Source organism: Echinops telfairi, unplaced genomic scaffold (genome assembly GCF_000313985.2).
Source record: "Echinops telfairi isolate 266 unplaced genomic scaffold, ASM31398v2 ScPeMD7_7424;HRSCAF=8462, whole genome shotgun sequence".
Lineage (NCBI taxonomy): Eukaryota > Metazoa > Chordata > Mammalia > Afrosoricida > Tenrecidae > Echinops > Echinops telfairi.
The window spans coordinates 109,381-131,526 of record NW_022111324.1 but is presented as its reverse complement, the minus strand read 5'-3'; the positions used below and the strand labels follow the sequence as shown (position 1 = coordinate 131,526).

Sequence of the window (22,146 nt, the reverse complement as noted above, 5' to 3'; positions counted from 1 at the left end):
AAGGAAAAGACCTTCAAGGAAATGGATTGACTCAGTGGTTGCAACAAGTGGCTCAAATATAACAACAATTGCAAAGATGGTGCAGGATCAGGTAGTGTTTTGTTCTGTTGTGCCGAGGGTAACTGTAAGTCAGAACTGACTTGACGGTTCCTAACATTAACAACAGAGCCAACAAAGAAGACTAACCTTTAGAGTGATGGTCACCCAAGACACTAACACCTACAACTTGGCAAATATTATCCAATCCCCTTTAATTGTGGATTTTATCTTTCTGAGCCTCTGGAGTCTGGCGCTCCTGGTAGAACATAATTGAGAGCTGTTTCCTCTTGTGTTTCTCCATTTTGCAAAATGCTCTTTTGCCATAATAAACTTTCTACTTTTAATTTTAAACAGATTTGTAGTTTTTTTAAATAATATCTTAAACTCTAATTCCAAAGCACAGAGTTGAAAATAAAATGGTCCTCAATAAACCAATAATTGTAATTATTCTTTATTATGATGACAATATGACAGCATGGAAAACGGATCGTGGGACTATAAAATGAGTGTATTACAAAAAGTTGTGGCAAGCACCCAACAGAGGAAGCCGTTGAATCCCAAAAGCAAGACACATGTTGCCCAATGATGCTGTGTTAGAGTTCCAGCAAACGGGCATCTGCTAAGAAAGCTACTAAAGATGGCTTTTCGAGAATCTCTTCTCCTGGCAACTTCTAGTAAGGAGAGAAAATCAAAGTCTGAAGATTCAGCAGTTCCCACTGGTGACTCATCTGAAGCTTGGCTTCCTAAGAACTTGTGCTACTAAGTGAAGCAATTGTTCTGCTTGTTGTGAAAGAAGACATGTCAACAAAACTACAAGTTTATTGGCGGAAGACTATTCCATTTTAGGAAAAGCTGCACTCACCCTACACCCTAAACCTCTATCTTCCCTGCGCCCATCCTTTATCCATCGCTACCTTCCCAAGAGTCTTATCATTGAAAAGAAACAAGACTCCAGAGATCAGTCTACACTGCTGCCAATATAGTTGTTGCAAGGCAAATGGCATGCTGTTTTTACAATGTCTTATAAAAGCAATGCTATTATCTTTATAGAAAAAGAAATAAAATTAAATTACTGATAATGCCTGCTGAAACAACCGCTTTTAATAGTCTAGACTATATTTGCCTACTTTAACATTTCCAAGATCATACAGACTTACATATCTATTTTGACTTGAGGGCAACTAACAATAACCCGTAACAAGCATTTTCTTTGTTGCTGCTACCGTAATTTTATTGCCCGGAAGGAATACAAGGGTCGCGATGACAAGAAGGGCTGCAGAACAGGAGGAATCTGCAAAGTCGATCATCTGGGACCGGATGGTTTGTGTTTCTCAGAACAGCAAGCTTCATGACTCACATGGATAACTCTGAAAGAATCCTTCCCCTGCCTTGGAATGAAGGATCCTCTTGTCCTTCCCAAAGGAAACGCAGGCCAGTAAACACCAGATCGTCATCTCTCTGATTGTCTTCCCCAAGTCCCAAGGAAGGACAGTGGAGCTTAAGCACTGTTCTGGTAATCCAGGGATCCGATTTCTTCCTCTGGACATTCTGTATGCTCGAGGAGGGAATAGGTGACTGCTTTCTCAGTCTAGAGAAAGCAGAAAGGAGCAATGAGGATCCACATAAAGATCACAGGGGAGGAGGGGGAGGAGGAGAGAAGAAAGAGGAAATGGGATGGCTCACCTCCATTTTGGCAGCTTCCTCAGTATCGGGGAAATTGGCTGTGGGCAAAAGAAACAGAGATCAGCCAGGGCTCTGCTATAGAAAATGGCCTGCACAAGCTGCTGTCGAGACCCCCCAACCAAAGCCCCACCGTCACTTGAGGAGAAGCCTTCAAATCATCCCAGGCCTGGAGGCCAAGGGCTGAGTGTCTATGTCTTCATTCACCACCCACCCTTCCCTTCGTGTCCCAGACACAGCAGGACCCCTGGCCACACTGGCAAAGGGAAGCAGTCATTCACGACACATTCTTTTTGGAGCATTGCTGGGTTCTCCTGGAAGCACATCAGTCAGCTTCAAGGATCTGAGATATTAGCATTTGAATGAAGTAAAATCCAATTTTTTTTCTGACCATACAGTTCAGGGGGGAAAAGACGGTAGACAATGTCCACAGTGGCCAAATTTCATGCAGCTCTGGTGGAATGCTGTAGAATCAGGTACTTACTCTATGCCATTAAAGAGGAAGAGAGGGACAAGAAAGAACCTTCTCAAGTACATATTCAAAACACACCAAATTTTCTGCATTTTTCCCCTTTTCTTTTTCGCCAATAAACCCTTTCACTTTGCCAGTGTGAAAAACAGCCTCAGTATCAGCAAATCAGCACCCCTCAAGAAGTTGGGAAGGGCCCAAGACAATGCAGCTAGTCTCTTCACTTGTTCCCTGGACACAAAGCGTCCCTGTTTACCATCAGCTCCAGGGCTTGACTGTAAGGGTTTTGTGAAATATGTTTATACCACGTAGAACAGAACCAACCCTCAAGACAGCGAATCCAGTTATGCTTGGACTCTTTTCTATTACTGGTTTGGTCACAGTGCAAAACCAGGCCTGTATCTCCACTTGGCTTGGCCAAAGGGAGATAGAAGCCTTGCTCAAAGCCAAGCTAGACAGGTGCTCCTTTGCTCAAGCCCTCAAATTGGTTGGCCCTGCTCTGAGTCATACTCCAGCCACCAGAGGGGGAGCCCTCAATGGCCAACGTTCTGCTGGTTTCTGCAGCCGTGGAAGTCCCCAGGGAAAGCTCCGGGTTTTTTCATGCTTTGGCTTTAATCAGAGTCAGGAAGGTGCCTGGCGTTCACCAAGGTCAACCCACTGTTTTATCAGGGAAGTGACTTGTTGAAGGTTTCCATGAACGATGGTGACCGAGCTAAGGCCAGGCCTATATCCACTAAACCTACAAAATGGACATTAAAACCAAGTTTTGCACCCAAACAAAAGCCAAGTGGTCTCTAGTGTCTCAGAATTTTCTCAAGCCCAATCACCTCCTGATATGCCCCCTGAGAGCTAAGCCCTATCACTCCACAGAGATTCCTCAATAAGTCTAGGGACTTCTTCCTAGGCCTCTTTCTCTTTTGCTTTTAGAATTCTACTTAATTTTTCCCCAATGACCTCAGTCTTACAACTCCTACCCCCTACCCTTTGCCAGCTGTACCCAGGCCCCACCGAAAGACCCAATAGTTCTACTTTATAGCTCTGGACATAACCCCAGTATGGTAGTTACATAATCTGTTGTCAATTTGAGACTTAAGAGTGAAGGGGTGGAGTTTAGCCTGTCAATCAGGTCGCAGCTCAGTCACCTCATTTAGAGGTACTAGGGAGATAAATAGCTCTTTGGAGGCGGGACACATGCTCATCCCTGCGAGTCATGCTTGCTGACAAGACACATGGAGATAGAGACCCCCTGCCAGCGCTGAGATGCCTCTACCACCACTGGATCCACAAGACTTCCCACCCACTGGCCTGTGAACTTTCTGTATTCAATGTCATTGCATGTGTTTCATGAGTCTGAAGAGGAATTTATAGATTGGTATCAGACATATGGGCTAATATTGGACTTATGGACTTTATCTGGACTGGGCTGGGATGTATTTCTCAATATTCCATTGCTCTTGTATATAAAGCTCTTTCTTATACACATATATGTCTCCCTGGATTTGTTTCTCTAGTCCACCTGGACTAACACACCCAGCATACCTGGCCCCAGAAATTTAGACGCAGCTTGCCTCTCACCATCTAGGCACAGCTGCTTCTCATCTCCAGCGAGGTCCTCTTAAGGCCCAGGAGTTAGACTCAGAACTGACCAAGCGCTTTGAGCCCCTCCCTCCATCCCACAGAGCCTCCCTCTCCTGTGTTCCCACGTGAACTCACACAAGCCATTTCTTGCTGGCTCCAATCCACTTGGCAACCCTGCATGGGATATCACCGGGCCCCCAGAATAGGAGCTGCACTCACCTGGCTCCTCAGGGAGGGTCTCTCCCATTTCCCTGTGCTCAGGCTTTCCTGGGAGAGTGAGGAGGGGCACATAGAAGGTTAGTAGGATTATGGGTGGGATCTGATTTCTCAGGACCAGACCGGGATCTAGACTGAGTTAGAACCAATAGAGGCCACTCTATCCCAGAGAAACCTCTTCTCTTCCCCACTCCTCAGTCTGCACCAGCTGGGCTGCCCTGGCTGTACATGGACTGCTCCAGAAGGAAAGAAATCTGGATTATGGGGTCTCTTTGGGAGTGTTAGAGAGGCCTCTCCATTGCATCTTCCTTAGGTTTAGTCTGTCTTATATATACAACAACAAGACAAAATACCAATAACAAACAAACAGGAAAAACTCCACCTCCTTCTCCCTCTCAGAACACTCTCCTTATCTTTCTACTTACTTCTCAGGGACGGAGGTCCTGACCGTGAGCCAACAGCACCTTTTCTATGAGGTATTAGTAGTATTATTTTCTCCTTCCCTGCAGCTCCAAGTCTTCTCATTTCCTTTTCTCTTTTGCTTTCCTGTGCCCTAGTGTCTTTAGTACTTTTTCTCTCCACCAAGAACTGTCAAACGATGATGATTTTACTACTAGATTTGTATGGTACTCTCCTTGCTTCCTCAGCTCTTGTACAGTGATACTCAGGAGGGGCAAAACTGCCGACCAAGAGTGAAGTTCTTCAGTTGGTCAGTCAATGAACAAATATGTATTGAGCAACTTGCTGGTGCTGGGGAAACTAGAGAGGAAAAGAAAGCTCTGGTTTCTACCTTCAAAGGGAGCTCACAGTCTTGCTACCACCTTTTCAATAAAGTTCAAGTTCCATACAATGGCAATATTTGACCTCTTCCCATCTGTGTAGTCTCATCTGCCCTTCCTTTCGGACTCACGATTTATTATTTTGATAGCATCAAACGGCTTACAATAGCCTCCTTACCCCTTCTCCAGCCCTCAGCCTAGCCACAATATTCCTTATTTCCATGCTTTTGTTCCCTTCCTGCAATGCTCTGCTAGTCCTCTTTGCCTGTATAATGGCTACCTTCAATCACCCCTTCCCCCATGAAGGTTAACAGATTATACTTACATGCTATTTACTCTCTGAGGCTCTCTAGTGGCCCAGTGGGTTATGTGTTTAGCTGCCAACCACAAAGTGCTTCAGACCCACCAGCCCCTCGGAAGAAAGAGGAGGCCTTATGCTCCCACAAAAATGTAAGCTCTTGGAAACCAAAAGCAAACAAGCAAACGCACTGCCCCTGAGTCCATAGTGACTCATAGCGACTCTCTAGGACAGCGTAGACCTGCTCCTGTCTCTGGTTTCCAATTGCTGATCTGGAGGGACCGTAGCCCAGTGCATAACCACTATGAGGCTCCAGGGCGCCAATTGAAAGCCCAAAGGGGCCGTTCTATTCTGTCCTGTAGAGTCGGCATCAAGTCAATGGGAGTAGGCTTTTCCATTTAGGCACTATTCACAGAAGCCCTCCTGTATGGTGGGGTAAGTGTTTGGGCCACTAATTCAAAGATCAAGAAAAACATGGCCTTGTGCCTTCACAAAGATTAACAGCCTTGGAAGCTCCCTGAGGCAGTTCTATTCTATCCCATAGGGTCACATGAGTCAGAATGGACTTGATAGCAGTGGGTTTGGTTAAGGCACTAGTTGGAGCCCTTGCGGCAGTGGCCAAGTGCTCAGCTGCTAACCAAAAGGTCAGTGGTTCAAACTCACAAATCCACCAGCTGCTCCACGGGAGGAAGGTGTGACAGTCTATCCCCTGAGCATTTCCAGCCTTAGGAATCTTATCAAGCAGGGCTACACTGTCCTGTAGGGTCACCATGAGATGGAATTGACCGGAGACAATGGGTAGGATCTGCTAATCCACTAGCCTAATTCATCCTCACAACTTTGTGAGATAGATTCTGTTAGTGTCCGCATTTTCCAAATGAGGAAACAAAAGCACAGAGAAGGCAAGCGACCCATGTGCTAATAGACCTGAGATTTGAACCTAGGCAGTGTGACCCCAACATACATGCTTCAATCACTATATTATACTGACAGTACATCTACTATACCATAAAACCTTCTCTAACTGCCCCACTGCATGCGGGGTTATGTGGTCTCATCTGTACCCCTATCATGGCTTTGGCAGTTCTTTAACATTTTTCTTTCCCCATTTTATTATAATTATCTATCTGTGATTCTCCCTTCTTCTACAATATTAGGGACTCCTTGAGGGCAGGAACTGAACTTCTTATCTTGGTATCACCCATTGTATCTAGTGCAGAGCTTAGCGCATAACAAGTTTATGCAACGCTGGTGGAATGAATGAAATAAAGGGCTATAGGAGGGGGCTTCAAAAAGGGTATAGAAAAATGGAGTTAAAATATAAGAGAATTTCCCCGTGTACTTTTTGAAGCCCCCTCATATCAGAAAGCTAAGAATTTTCTAGTCCAAAAACCAGGGTTCCAGCAAAGGTTGGAATTGGGGTCTTGTGGAAAAGAACAAGAGCAACCAAAAGGGACCACAAACCTGAAGTCTGTTTTCGCCTGAGGCAGAACAAGGTTACCCCGGTGGCAATAATGATCAGCACAACAATCCCAGAGACCACAGCCGCAACCATCACGCCCAGTGAAGAAGAGCTCTCCGTCTTAGTCCCTGGGGAAGAGAGACTTCAGAACAGGCAACACTATTCATGGCCCATCTCCAGCCTCCCCCATCCTCCTCCAATGCTATACTCCAGTGCTTGTCACCTGTAGCTATGTTGAGTCTGGGCCACCTGCTGGTGCAACATTCTCTTCTTTCTCTAAACCCCACCTACACAGGGTTTCTGTGAGGGGACTTATGTCACCTCATACCCAGGGGTCTTCACCAAACTAATAAGGCCCTGGCACACTGGTGACTCTTAGCCCTGGGAACAACAGGAAAGAGGGACTGAAGTCTTCCTTTGAAAGAGGCACCACTGCTATAACAAGCGCAGATCTGAACTGTCCGGGACTTGTCAGGCCTTTGGGAGTGAATGGATATAACATAAGGCTTGGGAAGACCCCGGGAAAACCTCAACTCTTAGGAATGTCTAGGAGCGTCAGGAGTCACTGAGGGAGTCCCACGGTTATCCTTAATAAGGAGCCTGTATTTCAAAGGGAGGCCACAGGCTTGTCACACATCACCTGGAAGTGAAAACACTCACGAGCCTAGATATAGTAGGCTCAGAGGGCTGACTCAATCTTACCCCCAGTCAAAACCTAACAAGACTCCTTGACTCTTTGTCTCACGTTTGCTGCTGCCACGTTTCTGAGATCTTCATGTGGGCCCAGATGACTTGAGCCCTGAATACCATCTTTTCCTCCCCCTCCCTACATATCCCTCTCTCTCTTTTTTCTTTTCTTGTTCATTGCTCCTGGTTTTTGTTGTTATCGAGATTAGACACAGCACACCAGACCCCAATCCGACAGTTTCTACACATACAATCCAATGACATTGATTACATCTCTGAGTTGTGCAGTCATTCCCCCTCCCTAGATCTTGACAACATTCCCCATACTTTGCACAGTGATGGTCACAGATTTTGATGTGTGCTTCTCCTTTAGGAATCCTGTGCAGTAGTAATCTCCACTGTGACTGGCGTTTGCTCGTGGGATGGAGAAGTTGGGGTTGTTAGGAGAATACTTCTTGGATATCCCATTGTGGAAGAAAGTGATCTTGTACAGAGTCTTGTTCCTGAAAGTGTGGCATCTCAGCACAATGGAGTCCCCCTCCTGAAACACCCAGTGAAGGGTCTGGAGCAGCAGCCAATCTGAAAGACACAGAGAAACCACAGGACTCAGGAGGTCTTGGCTCAACTCTGAGACCCAGAGGAGTCTTCGTGGTGGCACATGATGGAAGGTAGAGTTTGGTCAAGTTTGGAATCGGGCAGTATTAGTCTCACACTCTGACTCCATCATTTATGAGCCCAGCCATATTGGACAAGCTATTTAACTCTGGAGGCCCTCATTGCAAGTGGTTAAAACTTAGCACTAACCCAAAAGTTTATAGTTTGCACCCACTTAAAGGTACGTCAAAAGAAAGGCCTAGCAGTGTGCTTGAAAGGTATGTACAGCTGTGAAAATTCTACAGCATAGTTCTACTCTGACACACATGGGGTCGTCATGAGTTGGAATTGATTTGACAGCAACTGATTTGGTTATTTTGTATTTTAGCTCTTTTGAGTCTGTTTCCTCAACTGTGAAAATGGACATGCGAATGCCATGTGTCTATAGTGATTCCTGGTAGATAATAAGTGTTTGAGATATGCCTGGCTTCATTTTATTTTATGCTTTTATAGAATCATGGATCTGTTTAGAAAACCTTCATTAAGTTCTTCCCTGTGTTAGGGCCTAGAAATGCAAAGATGGATAAGACACAACTTGAACTTCAAGCTGCCCACAGACTGGTGGAAGAGAAAGCTGAGGCGCAGAACACTGATTCCAGAAAACCATGCAGAAGGTGTGGGGGTTGGAGAAGAGCAAAGGGAATGGAGAGTGAAGGGTCAAATAAATGCATCGTGGTCATAGCGCTAGTCACTTTCAGAGATGGATTCCGTTGGAGTCTGGCACCAACTTTGTGTTTTTCTACTCAGCCATGAGAATGGAAGGCTTCTTATGGAATAAGGATTTCCTACTGCTTCACTAACATGTTTGTGGTCTTGTGATCTTTCTCAATCAGGATGAGAAAACAATCATTACCATATTCTGAGGAATTCTACAAACTTCCACCCCCACCACCCATGCTGAGAAAGGGGTGAAAAGGGAAATGAGTGGGCAAAACTGGTTCCAGCAACTCACAGGGTGCTTCCCAGTAAACAGGCCACCCCTCCCCTGCCCTCTTTCCTGAACCCTCTGCAGAGTAAGCAGATCTCATCTCTCCTTGTCCTCCCAGACCCTCCCCAGGTTGCCCTCCACTCACCCATTTGCACGTCCAGCTGCACAGGGTCACTGAGGCTGCTCTGGTCAGTCTGGCACCTGTACTCCCCATTGTCATTGACGGTGGCCTTGAAGCTGTAGCTGGGCTGCACCTGAGATGGGATGAGTCTCCCTCTATGGAACCACTGGGTGGAGTCGTTTCCAGGGGTGTGGGCCCCATGGCACTTCAGAGTCACGTAGTCGTCACGTAACACATTGACCCAGGGGGGCTCAAGGTTCATCACTGCCTTGGGGAGATCTGGTGTACTGCCTTGGGGAGATGAGCACCGAAAAGGGGAAGCGTGAGGGAAGGAGAAGGAGAAGGTCCCGAATGCCAGACAAAGAAGTCCTACTAAGGGCAGCAACAGTGGAGGCAGATCGAGAGCTATGCTGCAGCTGAAAATAATTCCCCTTATGCAAACATCCCACCAGCAGGTCAGGAGACCCAGGGACCCAGGTCCTCTCCGGGAGCTTCACTACTTCCCAGAAGCATAAGGAATCAAGTGGCAACGGAGAGAACTCTCCGACGCATGGCAAACCCGCGTGTGTCAGAATAGAACCACACTCCTGAAGGCGTTTCAATTCTTCAAAGAGGAGCCCTGGTGGCGTCGTGGTTATTGTTATTGAGAATAACAAGTTGGGCTACTAACTGCAAGAGCAGCAGTTCAAAACCATCCACCAGCTGCTTGGAAAAAAGACAAGGTTTTCTACTCCCGTAAAGGGTTACAGTCTGCAAAGCGCACGGGGCACTTCCACCCTGCCCTTTAGGGTCACTGGGAATCAACATTGACTCTATGGCAGTGAGTTTGGTTTTTCATCTTTTGGAAATAGATCACCAAGCCTAAGTGCCTCTGGATGTATTTAAACCTCCAATCTTTCAGTTAGTAACTTAAACTGTTACCCGGGGAAGAGAGAGAGAGAGATTGCTGTGCCTGCTATCTGTTTGAATGTCTGTCTCATATAGGTGTGAGCATGCTCACGCGAGTGCGCACGCACACACACACACACACACACTTTACACATGGGCTTATTGGAGACTTGCTTTCCTGTGACCCTGTAAACAAATTCTCCAGAGCTGACTAAAGAGCAGCGTGTGCAACTGGTGGCAATATCAGGCGTGAGGGTCAGACATCAGCTTCCTATTCTGATATCATTCCTTATCCATTAGGGAGACTGTCAGGATGTCCCCTCCTCAGATCAAGTACAAAGGAGCCCTGTGGCCTCAGAAGGACAGAGGGGGTGAGAGAGAGGCTGGAGGCTTACAAACAGCTGGGGTCATGAGAAAGAAGTGCCCAGCAAAGCTCACTGCCCCCAGATACAAGCAGAGATGTCTCCCCCTCTCTCAGTGCGGAGGAACAGGCCCCTCAAATCCATGTAAAATAGAAGATTGAGCAACACAGGCCAACACCCTTAGCAGACCATGTGATCTTGCATGAGGCTGACATTAAAATTGCTGGGCTCTCAGTTTTATTTTGAGGAAAGAAGGCAGTTGAACAACAATCAGAGTTCTCATTTTCTGTGACAGTGTCTGTCATATCTCACTGTAACCCAAGAGAGGGGTGGGAGCCCCTAAAACACATAGATGACAATCACCCGCCCCTTCCTCGGTTGGAGAGGAGGAGGGAGAGCAGAGAAGGAGAAGAAGGGGCAGTCGCCCTTTCCTGATTGTGGTTCTGGGTTCCTGCTAGCTGATGCATGGGGTACGGGGAGCAGAGGAGATGAGCATCTGGGGGAAGGAGAGGATGTGGGTTGAACACTTACCAGATGTTCCAGCTACAGGAACTGTAAGAAAGAAAATAAAGATCAGCACAGAGTCTGAATCTTAGCACCAAGGCATCCTTGTCCAGGCCAAGAGCTTGGGCCTAGAAGACATCCCCATCCCGCCCGCAGCAAAGCCCTGGCCCAGCCTCTCCTGGTCTGCCTGGAAGAGGAGCGGTTTCAAGAAGGGTAGGAGCTCTTGCTCCAGCAATCGAAGAAATGGAGACCACATTATGGACAGTCTTTCCCCAGCGGTTTCGTGATGCTTTCCTTTGACTTAACCTTTAAGATCACTGCTTAAAGTAAAAACATTTCTAGGAGAGCTTAACATTTGATTGATTTATGCCTTTTAAATCATTTCTTTCATGATATCATCAGAATCTATGCTGACAACAGAGTTTTCTCTTTTATGAGTGTGTTAGTCTGGGTACATTAGAAAAACAAATCCACAGAAATTCATGTATAAGAGAGAGTTTTATATAAAGGTTAAGTGCACATGAAGAAAGCATCCCAACCCAGTGCTGCCCAAGCCCACAAGTCCAACATTAACCCATACGCCCAACTCCTCCATCTCACAAAACACATGCAATGATGCTGGTGGCAGGAGGAAGGTTGAATCAGTGAACGTGTAAGCATCTCAGCACAGGCAGGAGTCTCCACACAGCTGCTCCAGCACCCAGAGCTGCATGGGAGTAGGTCCATGTGGCTTCTCCTCAGGGATGTCTTGCAGGAAGTGAGCCTTGCCAGCTGAAGCAAGGAACTAGCTAAGGCAGCTGCACCCTGGTCCTACCATCACAAAGCAAGAAGCCTAAGAACTAGAAAGGTGAGGCTCGCGGAGCCATTTAATCTCGCTGCTCTTCAATTAACCCCACATGTGTTTATCAGCCAGGTTGGCACAATAAACTAACTACCTCAATGAGGGAGGAGGAAGAAAAGTGTTGAGTAAAGGCTTACACAGATCATATAAATCAATGCTTACTGCAGAAAAATAGAAAGTACACACGGCAAACACAGTGTACCTCCCTTTTGATTTTTTCCATGACAACATACCTATGATGTGCACATTCAGACAGACATAAATGACAAATGAAAACATACAATCGAAACTGTTCTCTAATCTAATTGTTCACAGAGCACTATAACGTCTAGCAGATTTACTTGTTTCGACATTCTCTTTTAATGACTGTACTGCATCACCTATGATGAACTTAACATCTCTGTTGCAGCCTTCGATATTGATTACAACTCCATGTAAAGATAATAAAAATCCTCACAACTGAACCGAAAGGTAACATTGTGATGAACAGGAAAAGATGGACGCTGTCAGGGATTCCATTTCACTTGGATCCACAATCATGGAAGCAACAGTCGAGAGACCAAAAAATGCATTTTATTGGGTAAATCTACTGCACAAGACCTCTTTTAAAGTGTTTAAAAGGAAGGATGTCACTTTGAGGACTAAGTTGTGCCTGACTCAAGTTGTGGTATTTTCAATAGCCTCAAATACATGGGAAAGTTGGAATAATAAGGAATAAGGAAGACCAAAAACAATCAATGCATTTGAATTATGATGCTGGCAAAGAATAATGAAAATACCATGGACTACCAATAGAACAAATGAATGAATCTTGGAGGAAGTGCAGCCAGAATGCTCCTTTGAAGCAGAGATTAAAAAGGCTTCATCTCACTTACTTTGGACATGTTATCATGAGAGACCAGTCCCTGGGAAAGGACAATATGCTGGGTAAAGTAGAGGAGCAGATGGGTTGACACAGTGGCTGTGTGTTAGACCAGGCTGACTAGAGAAACAAATCCAGTGACACTCATATATGGGTAAGAAAAAAGTAATTATATATCAAGAGATCATTCCACCCCAGTCGAACTCAAGTCCACCAGTCCCATACTGTTCCATAAGTCCCTCTTCAGACTCACATAGCTACATGCTATGATGCAGAACACAGGAAGATCACAGGCTGGCGCATGCAAAGTCATGTGGATCGAGGTTGGTGCAAACATGGCAGGACACGGGCAGCTCTCAGTAAGCAGGAAAGTCAAGTCAGAGAGAGAGGAGGCAGTTCCCTGAACTGTCCTTATTAGAAGGCAACACCCACCAGGAGGCACCATCAGGCTGCAACCTGATTGACAGCTTGGATACCACGCCTACACTTCTATCTCCAAGTTGACATAAAACTACATAACTACCACAGGCTACAGCAATGGGCTCAAACATAAGAACAATTATGAGGGTGGCACAGGACAAGAGAGTGTTTCCTTCTGTTGACCATGGAGTTGGAACTAACTTAACGGCACCAAGCAACAACAATAATTGCTTGATATTCGATAATACCCATTTTTTGTGTTATTTTCAAGATGCTGCAATCCTTATAGTCAGCAGTTTGAAACCATCAGCAACTCTGAGGGAGAAATACTGGACTTTCTACTCCTGAAACCAGTTGCAATCTCAAAAACCCACAGAGGATCACTATGCGGCAGCATTGACCTGATGGCAGGACTTTTGATTTGGTTAGAAATGGGGATTAGAAGTAGATGACGGCAAACAGACATCAGCTGTGTCGGCTCAGGAGCAAGGTCGAGAAAGGGAGACGCCCCTGGGTGAGGGAAGGTCTTTGTAAGTGAAGACAAAGTGAGGAAGGACAAGGAAAACTGAATAAAAAGGTCAGGGGCGGGGGGCTCATGGACACTATTAGTGGGTTAAAAAGTTGTTCCTGGGTAGAGCAAATGGTCAATGTGCTCTACTACTGACGGAAAGGTCGGTTGCGCAAACCTACGTAGAGGCAAGCAGAAAGCCTTGGTGGTCTCCTTCCTTCAAGGCCCGGCCCTACACGACAATGCGTGGAGTTGCCACGCGCCAGAATCCATTCCATGACAACAGATTACTTGGTTGATAGTATTTGATGAAGATGTGAGGTTAGGTCCTCAGCTACATTAAAGTCCAATGTGTGTGTGCATGTGTGTCCAGTGTATGTGTATGTCTGCATGCCTATTAGTGGGGGTTTTCACTTGTGTTTTTTGCTGAGAGAAAGTCAAGAAGAGCAAAAACGTGTATATTTTCCAGGACAAAAAAAGGATGGCAATAAATGAACAATTGTGTGGTTGTTATTCTGTTGTACGTACGGTGGCAGTGGGTTGGGACCAACTTAATGGCACCTAACAGCAATCTATTGTCTTTGTAACTTCCACGAAATGACTGGGTTTGGCTATGCGCACGTGAGGTATGTGGGCCTACCAAGCAGACTGGATAGATGCACCAGGTGAGACTGTGCAAACCACTTTATGGAAACCCTAAGGTGAGGGTTGTGTTTCCTCTTTTGTAGATGCAGATCATGACAGCAGTCCCCTCATGGGGTTGCAAGCAGTGAATGAAATCATCTAGAGAGCTTCCTTGCACTCTGACACATGGTAAGATATAAATAAATAGATATTTTTAAAAGTCTGTTCTTTGGTTTAATAATGGAAAGAGAAAAACAAAACAAAAACCCCAATCACTGTTGTCAAGTCAATCCTGACTCATAACGATCTATCAGACCGAGCACAGCTCGCCCTTCTGTTTTCTGAGGCTGCAACAAACGATTGAGCTTAGTATAAATGGGAGCACAAAGCCTTAAATTTCTCACTCAGAGCAGCTGGTGGTTTCAGACTTTAGCTCTTGTGGTTAGCAGCCCAACAAATAACCCACTATGACACCAAAAAAGCAAATTCATTGCCACTGAGTGGACTCCAATTCATAGCGACCCTGTAGGACAGGGCTCAACTGCCCCTGTGAGTTTCTGAGACTGTCACCACTTATGAGAGAGTAGATAGCCCTCTTTCTCCTATGGAGCTGTTGATGGTTTTGAACTTCAGACCTTTCAGTTAGCAGCCCTAATGTATAACCACTACTCCACTGGTGTTCCTTTAATAATGGAAAATCACAAAAATAATTTTAGAAGGAGTTAGAAATGCTATGTCTGCTGGATTGGAAACCAGGGAAGTATAGAAGACTCCATGCTGCGACCCTTTAATACAGTTCCTCATATTCCTAATGCCGTGACCCTTTAATACAGTTCCTCATGTCATGGTGACCTCCCCAACCATAAATTATTTTTGTTGCTACATCATAACTGTAATTTTGCTACTGCTATGAATCAGCCAACCCCTGTAAAAGGGTTGTTCGACCCCCAAAGGAGTCATGACCCACAGGTTGAGAACCGCTGTGATAGAAGCTGCTTGAGTGATTCAGAATCCATTTGAATGATCCACACAACACTTGGCTTCTTAGTTTCTTTGACTTTCCTTCATTCATCCCTCGTGAACATTCTTCCACACATCTTAGCCACGTAACTTAGCACCACCAAAAAAACATACCACTTCCAAAATCAAATATCTCATGCTTCAACTACAACCTCCTCTCCTTTCAGTTCATCTGCTCACCTATCCCAACGATAATTCTCTTGGGCCTCATTAAGAATTAAATACTGACTACCATGTTGATGGGTGCTGTCAAGTCAGTTCCCACTCATACTGGCCCCGAGTACAACAAAAGGAAACACCACTCCACGCTCACAATTGTTCTTATGTTTGAGCCCTTTGAGCTACATTGTCAATCCATCTTGTCGAGGGCCTTGCTCGTTTCCACTGTCCCTCTACTTTACCAAGCATAATGTCCTTCTCCAGGGACTGGCCTCTCATGATAACATGTCAATAATATTTGAGACGAAGTCTTGCCATCCTTGCCTCTAAGGAGTGTTCTGGCTGCACTTCTCCCAGGACTGGTTTGTTTGTCCTTTGGCAAGCCATGGCACTTTCAATATTTTTCGACAGGACCATAATTCACATGTGATTCTTCCTTGGTCTTTCTTATTTAATTTCCAACTTTCACATGCATAAGAGACTATTTAAAATATCCTGGCTTGGGTCAGGCACACCTTAGTCCTCAAAGTAACATTCCTGCTCTTCAATACTCCAAGAGGTCTTTTGCAGCAGATTTACCCAATGCAACTCATCTTTTGATCTCTTGACTGCTGATTCCATGAGCACTGATTGTGGATCCAAGCAAGATGAATTCCTTGTCAACTTCCATTTTTCTCTTTCATCATGATATTACCTATTGTTCCAGTTGTAAGGACTTCTGCTTTCTTTACATTGAGTTGTAATCCATACTGACTACCATACTCCCAAGCAATTCCACTCCTATGCATATTCCCACAAAATTTGAAAGCTGAGACTTAAATAGAGACTTGTCCACCAGTGTGTGCTGCAGCACTAGAGACAATAGTTGTGGTTGTTGCATAATCTTTTGTCAATTTGAGAGGATTAAGAGTGAAGGGGTGGAGTTTAGCCTGTCAATCAGGTGGCAGCTTCCTGACCTCATTTGGAGGCACTAAGGAGGTAAATAGCTTGCTTGGGGTGGGACACAGGCTGACCCCCTGGAAGACATTGTAGCTGAAAAGACACGTGGAGCTACGCTAGTGCCCTGAGCTGGAGGAGCCACGTAGAGATCCCTGCCAGCGCTGAGATGCATGTACCACTGCTGGATCCTCAAGACTTCCCACCCACTGGATGGTGATCTTCCTGCATTCAGTGTCATTGCATGTGTTGTGTGAGTCTGAAGAGAAATTTATAGATTGTTATTGGACATATGGCTCAGGCTAATATCCAACTTATGGACTTGATCTTGACTGGGCTAGGATGTTTTCTCAATATTCAATTGCTCTTGTATCTAAAGCTCTTTCTCATACGCATATGAATGTCTCTAGATTTGTTTCTCTAGTCAACCCAGACTAACACAATAGTCAAGAAGTGAAAACAACTAAAATGCCCTCCAACAGATGACTAGATAAGCTAATTTGGTACCTATATACAATAAAACACTGCTTACCGAGTAGGAGAAATGAAGTCTTGATACATCCTACAACATGGATGAAACAGGAAGACATTTATGGAGGACATTATGAGTGAGGTAAGTCAATCATAAGAAGACAAAGATTGCATGACCCCGTTTATATAAAGAGATAAATGGGTAGAGACCAATGTTTATCAGAGGTTACCAGGGGTGGGGGGAAAGGGAGGAGAGGGGTAATAGTAATAGAAAATTTTTATTAAGAGTAGAATTTCACAGTCCATTATTGTAATTGTCAATATACTGTACACTTGTAAAAAGTTGAATTGGCAAAAGCTTTGTGATATATCTACGCATATTTACAACTATGAAGGTAGGGGAGTAGCTGCTATAGCCGCTTATGTACAACCAAATACCAAGCAATTTGGTTCCTTAATTTGGAGACTTAGGGTCATGGTTACACGGGGCATTCCAATCAATGGACCTAATAATATGTTTAGTGCTTCCATTCTACCTCCTAGTTCATTGTACAGTACCTAGAGTTTTTCAAACTTACAAGCTGTCATTCAGGGCACAGCAGTTGATTCTGACAGTCAGTATTGACTCCTTGCCAATGAGTTTGGTGTCTTCATTTTGTTTTGGTATTTGTTCAACTTAATGTTTTTGAACTTGCACACAGGTAGTACATTGATATCTCTGTAAAGTTAGAATCATCACATTCAGAAAGACATTCAATATTAACCATGATTCTGACATGTGACCATTAATTTTCTCTGTTAGTCTTGCTAGTAACAATCATCTTTTCCCCATAGCTCCCTATACCAAGCTGAATAGTGTCCACACAAAATTATGTCCACCTGGAACCTCAGAATGTAACCTTATTTGGGAATTGAGTGCTTGCAAGTTAAGATGAGGTCATAATGAAATAAAACAAACAAACAAAATTCACTGTCATTGAATCATTTCCAACTCACAGAGGTGCGGTAGGACTGAGTGGAACTGCTCCAGTGGGTTTGTGAGGCTGTAAATCTTTATGAGAGTAGAATGTCTCATCTTACTCCTGAGGAGTGGATGGTAGTTTCAAACTACTGACCTTCAGGTTAACAGATCAACTCATAGCTCACTATACCCCCGAAGCTCCTTTCCTGAAGTAAGGTGGGCCCTAATCTAAGGACTGGTGACCTGATCAGAGAAAACAAAAGGCCAGAAACACAGGAAGAATACCATGCAACTGCAGAGGCAAAGACTAGAGTTAAAATATCAATGATTGCTGGCATCCATTAAAAGCTATGAGAAAATCAAGCGGCCATCAAGCTCAGAAGCAACAAAGCCCACATGGAAGAAGCACACCAGCCTACGCATCCACGAGGTGTCGAAGGGATCAGGTATAAGGCATCATCAGAACAAAAAATCTTACCATAGTGAATGATGAGGGGAGTGCGGAGTGGAAACCCAAAGCCCATTAATAGGCCACTGGAGATCCCCTTGCAGAGGGGTCTCGGGGAGGAGATGAGCCAGTCAGGGTGCGATGTAACAATGATGAGAAATACAACTTTCCTCTAGTTCCTAAATGTTTCCTCCCCGCTCCCACTACCATGACTCGAATTTGACCTTGCAAGTCTGGCCAGACCAGAGGATGTACATTGGTACAGATAGGAACTGAAAATCCAGGGAATCCAGGGCGGATGAGCCCTACAGGACCAGTGGTGTTAGTGGCGAAACAGGGAGGGTAGAGGGAGAGTGGGTAGGAAAGAGGGAACCGATTACAAGGAACTATATGTGACCTCCTCCCTGGGGGACAGACAACCGAAAAGTGGGTGAGGGGAGACGTCGGACAGGGCAAGATATAACAAAATAACAATTTATAAACTACCAAGGGCTCATGAGGGAGGGGGGAGCAGGGAGGGAGGGGAAAAATGAGGACCTAATGCTGGGGGTTTAAGTGGAGAGAAAATGTTTTGAGAATGATGAAGGCAGTGAATGTACAAATGCACTTTGCACAATTGATGTGTGTATGGATTGTGATAAGAGTTGTATGAGCCCCTAATAAAACAACATTGGGAAGCATTAAAGAACTAAAACTCAAACAAAAAAGCTATGAGAAAGAATGGGATGTCTTCTCCCTCTGCAGCTCCAGAAAGGAACAAGCTCTTCCAAAACCTTAATTCCGGGCTTCTAGTTTCCACAACTGTGAGGGAATTATTTGTAGTCATTTGTCCCAGCTGCCCTGGCAAATTACCACACTTCTCAAACCTTCCTATCTTATCATCTGCTCCCTGTCCTCTCCTGCTGTCCCAGGATGCCTTCCTGTACACTTCACTGAGAAAACAAGCGCAATCAGGTAGGATATTTCATATATTTCCCCAACTAAGCCTATTAACCTACCTGACTCTCTCTACCCCTGCTCTCCTTTCCAATTTCTCAATCTAGTCTCTATCCTCCCCTAAAGCGAGCCCTCGGAGCACAGTGGATTGGTTACATGTTGGGCTGCTAACTGCAAGGTCAGCATTTCAAAATCGCTAGCTGCTCTGCAGAAGAAAGACCAGGCTTTCTACTCCCATAAAAATGTACAGTCTTAGAAACCCAGAAAGGCAATTCTATTCTGTTCTATCAGGTCATTGAGTCAGAATCTACTCACTGGCAAGGAGTTTTTCCTAACTGATGGTTATAGTCTCATTTGAGGGTGAGTTGTATGTCATGTCAGTGAGGCAGGATTATGGGGGATGTACTCAAGTCACCACCTACTAGAGGTGAGATTTAGTTACACTTAGTTACTACCCTTACTCCAGGCACCATACTTAGCTCTCCTACTCAAGTTACCACCCTTCATTGCTTCACTGAAGTTATGCCCTTGCTTACATCTCACCTTGTAGGCTACCAGAGATCAAGATAGGAAGAACCCAGTAGAGAGTGGGGACCAACTCCCACGAAGAGGAAGAGACAGGAGAGAAACACATCCTTTGGATCCGGGGGCTACTGTGCTAGGAACCTCCTGGACCCAGAAGAAAGACAACTGTAACTCAAAGACAACAAGCAATAATAATGCAACAACAATAGCAACTCAAGATTGCAGCAGTGGATCTCGCCAGCCTGTGGAGCTAAGGGTTGCAATATTTGCCCAAGAAGACTTGAGCAAAGCAACAGAGCCCACGTGGAAGAGGCCCACCAGCCTGTGTGATCACGAGGTGTTGACAGGATCAGGTATGCAGGCATCAGAAGGCCCAAAACAATTACATCAATGCAAACACGGGGGGTTGGAGTGGATACCAAAGCCTGTCTGGAGACAATTGGACATCCCCTCACAGAAGGATTCACAAGGAAGGAACAAGTCAGCCAAGGTGCAGTATAGCACCAACAAAACATACAACAGTCCTCTAGTTCTTTAATGCTTCCCACCTCACCCCACCCCACCCCACACTCATGGCCCCAGATCTACCTTACAGATCCAGCTAGACCAGAGTATGTACACTGGTACAGATACGAGCCCTCAACACACAGACCCCTTAGGAACAATAATGGGAGTAGCGATATCATGAGGGTAAGGGTAAGGTCAGGGAGAAACAGGGAACTGATCATTGATCTCAATGATCAACCTATAACCCACCCACCAACCCCTTGGGGGGATGAACAACAAAAATGGGTGAAGGGACACAGTGAACAGTGTCAGATGAAAATGATAATAATTTATCATTTATCAAGGGTTCACGAGGGTGGCGGAGGAAGGGGAAAAGAGGAGCTGATACCAAGGGCTCAACTAAAAAGAAAAACTTTTGAAAATGATGATGGCAACATATGTACAAATACACTTGATACAATTGATGTATGGATTGTTATAAGAGCTATAAGAGCCCCCATAAAATGATCACTTGAAATAAAAAAGAAGAAGAAGAAGAGACGGCCCGAGCAAGGGGCAGCAGCAAAAGGTCCCAAACAGGACCCCGCTAAAGGCAAGAAAAAGTTGTCCAGATTAAGAACTGTATTTTTCTTTGTTAATTATCCAATCAAGCTCATAGTTGTTAGTAGGGTTTGTGCGTTCTGTGTGGTCAATGCCACTAATTATCCAGCCCAGGAGAGAAGTCTAGATCGAAGGGAAGAGGTCTATCTCACCCCCACCTCCTAGGAAACAGCCGTCTTTACAAGGAGTGAATCCTGGCACGACGGCTCTGGCCCCCCTAGGATCTTCCTCCAACTCAGCATCATCAGTTTCTTTCCCCCGGCCCACCACGGAGAATATGATCAAAAACCAACCCTCCATCTGGACATAAATCACAGGTTTTCTCTTCTCAGAACCAGGCCTACCCTGGGTTCTGTGCCATAAAAGGAGGCACGTACAATTTATCTGGGCCCATAATCAAAATTTGACCTTGCCCAGGTTTGTGTATTCTCTGAGTCTCATCCTTGAATAACTAGACCTTCCTGTGCTTCTCTCCAGCGGAATCTCCTTCTACATAAAGAGACTCGTCTTCTGCTGCGTAAAAGGGCTTTAGTGGCACAGAGAAAGACCTTTGGCTCCTCTCCATCCCACCCACTAAAAACAAAATAGCATACTTACAGGCTCCTCCCTTCTTCCCCTTGTCTAAGTCAGCCCATCCCTCCTGCCTAAGATTGGGTCACACTAAGACATTTATGTGAGTCACTGATTTCGAAGGGAATGAACGCTCTGGTCACTCAGTAGCCATTCGGCGCTGGTCACTAGACTTTCCTCAGAGCTGGATCCAATATGGGAAGTTGGCAGAGCAGTAAGAGTTGAGTGCCCCATGAGATTGCATAAACACACTAAAACAAACAAACAAAAACCTGCCAACTTCATGAGTTCTAAGGCCAACAGCATTGTTCTTCATCAGCCTGCTATTCCTGACCTGCTTCCCAAGCCAGGCCTCATCCCGGTCCAAGCTTGGCTCCAAATAAAATTGCAGCACCATAACCTCTGTTCCTTCTCCATCTCCCTCTGCAGGAGGCAGCAAACGGACTTACCCAGGAATAGCAGAGCTGTCCACAGTAGTATTTGGCCCAAAGGACGAGAGGATGTACAGGCAGCCTGGTCATTCTCACCAGAGGAGATGGGTAGGGAACTGGGAATTTCCATCACTCTCTAGAGCAGCTCAGCTTCAGCACAGCCAACACAGGCTTCTCTCTCAAAGTTTGACAGATTGCACCCCAAGAGGACACACATAAACTCTGGAGTTCAAAAGAGGAACTGAGAAGAAATATTCTTTTATCTAAGCGCCACCCCTCCTACCCTCTTTCCTCTCAACTGTTCCCTCCCAGAAGATGCAAGGCCATCTGGCTCAGTCCAAGGCCAAATTCCCAGAAAACTGGAAAACAAGTCACTCTGCTTATCCTGGGGCTGTAAACTGGACTGGGAGTCTGGGGAAAGAAAGAGAATAGTCCTCAGCTCAGAACCTCCCATCTCCGGGGCTGCCTTCCCAGAAAATAAAATGCAAGAGTTTGTACAGACAATCTCCTCATAATTCCAGTGCCGCCGAGAGGACCAGGCACGGAAATCTGGGCTCCTTCTGAAATTGAGCCTAGGGACTTGAAACTTCCCACCCTCCTTTGATTTTCGCTCCCATCACTAGCCTTGACTCACTTTGGGATTGTGAAACAAGGACTGGGAA

General features: G+C 45.3%; 1 protein-coding gene across 2 annotated transcripts; it reads right to left on the bottom strand.

Moving 5' to 3' along the window:
• Positions 1–474: 474 nt before the first annotated feature.
• FCGR2B (Fc gamma receptor IIb) lies at positions 475–21,707 on the bottom strand. Of its 2 annotated transcripts, XM_045298115.1 has the most exons (8): positions 21,503–21,707; positions 16,568–16,597; positions 10,693–10,713; positions 8,936–9,202; positions 7,536–7,787; positions 6,524–6,649; positions 1,723–1,760; positions 475–1,627 (listed from the first exon to the last, which is right to left on the bottom strand). In XM_045298115.1, exons 1-8 carry the CDS (start codon positions 21,612–21,614, stop codon positions 1,538–1,540), a joined length of 936 nt encoding a protein of 311 aa, XP_045154050.1. In that variant the 5' UTR covers positions 21,615–21,707; the 3' UTR covers positions 475–1,537. The 2 variants fall into 2 exon arrangements, with proteins under 2 accessions (XP_045154050.1, XP_045154051.1); XM_045298116.1 differs by lacking the exon at positions 16,568–16,597 and having other exon boundaries at positions 21,503–21,704.
• Positions 21,708–22,146: the final 439 nt, after the last annotated feature.

Coding starts and splice junctions, on each gene's coding strand:
- FCGR2B (XM_045298115.1), bottom strand. CDS start 21,614: ATGGAAATTCCCAGTTCCCTACCCATCTCCTCTGGTGAGAATGACCAG. Junction 9,203..10,692: donor TCCTGTAGCTGGAACATCTG/GTAAGTGTTCAA, acceptor CATCTCCCCAAG/GCAGTACACCAGATCTCCCC. Junction 6,650..7,535: donor TGTGACCATCACTGTGCAAA/GTATGGGGAATG, acceptor TCTCTTCCCCAG/GGACTAAGACGGAGAGCTCT.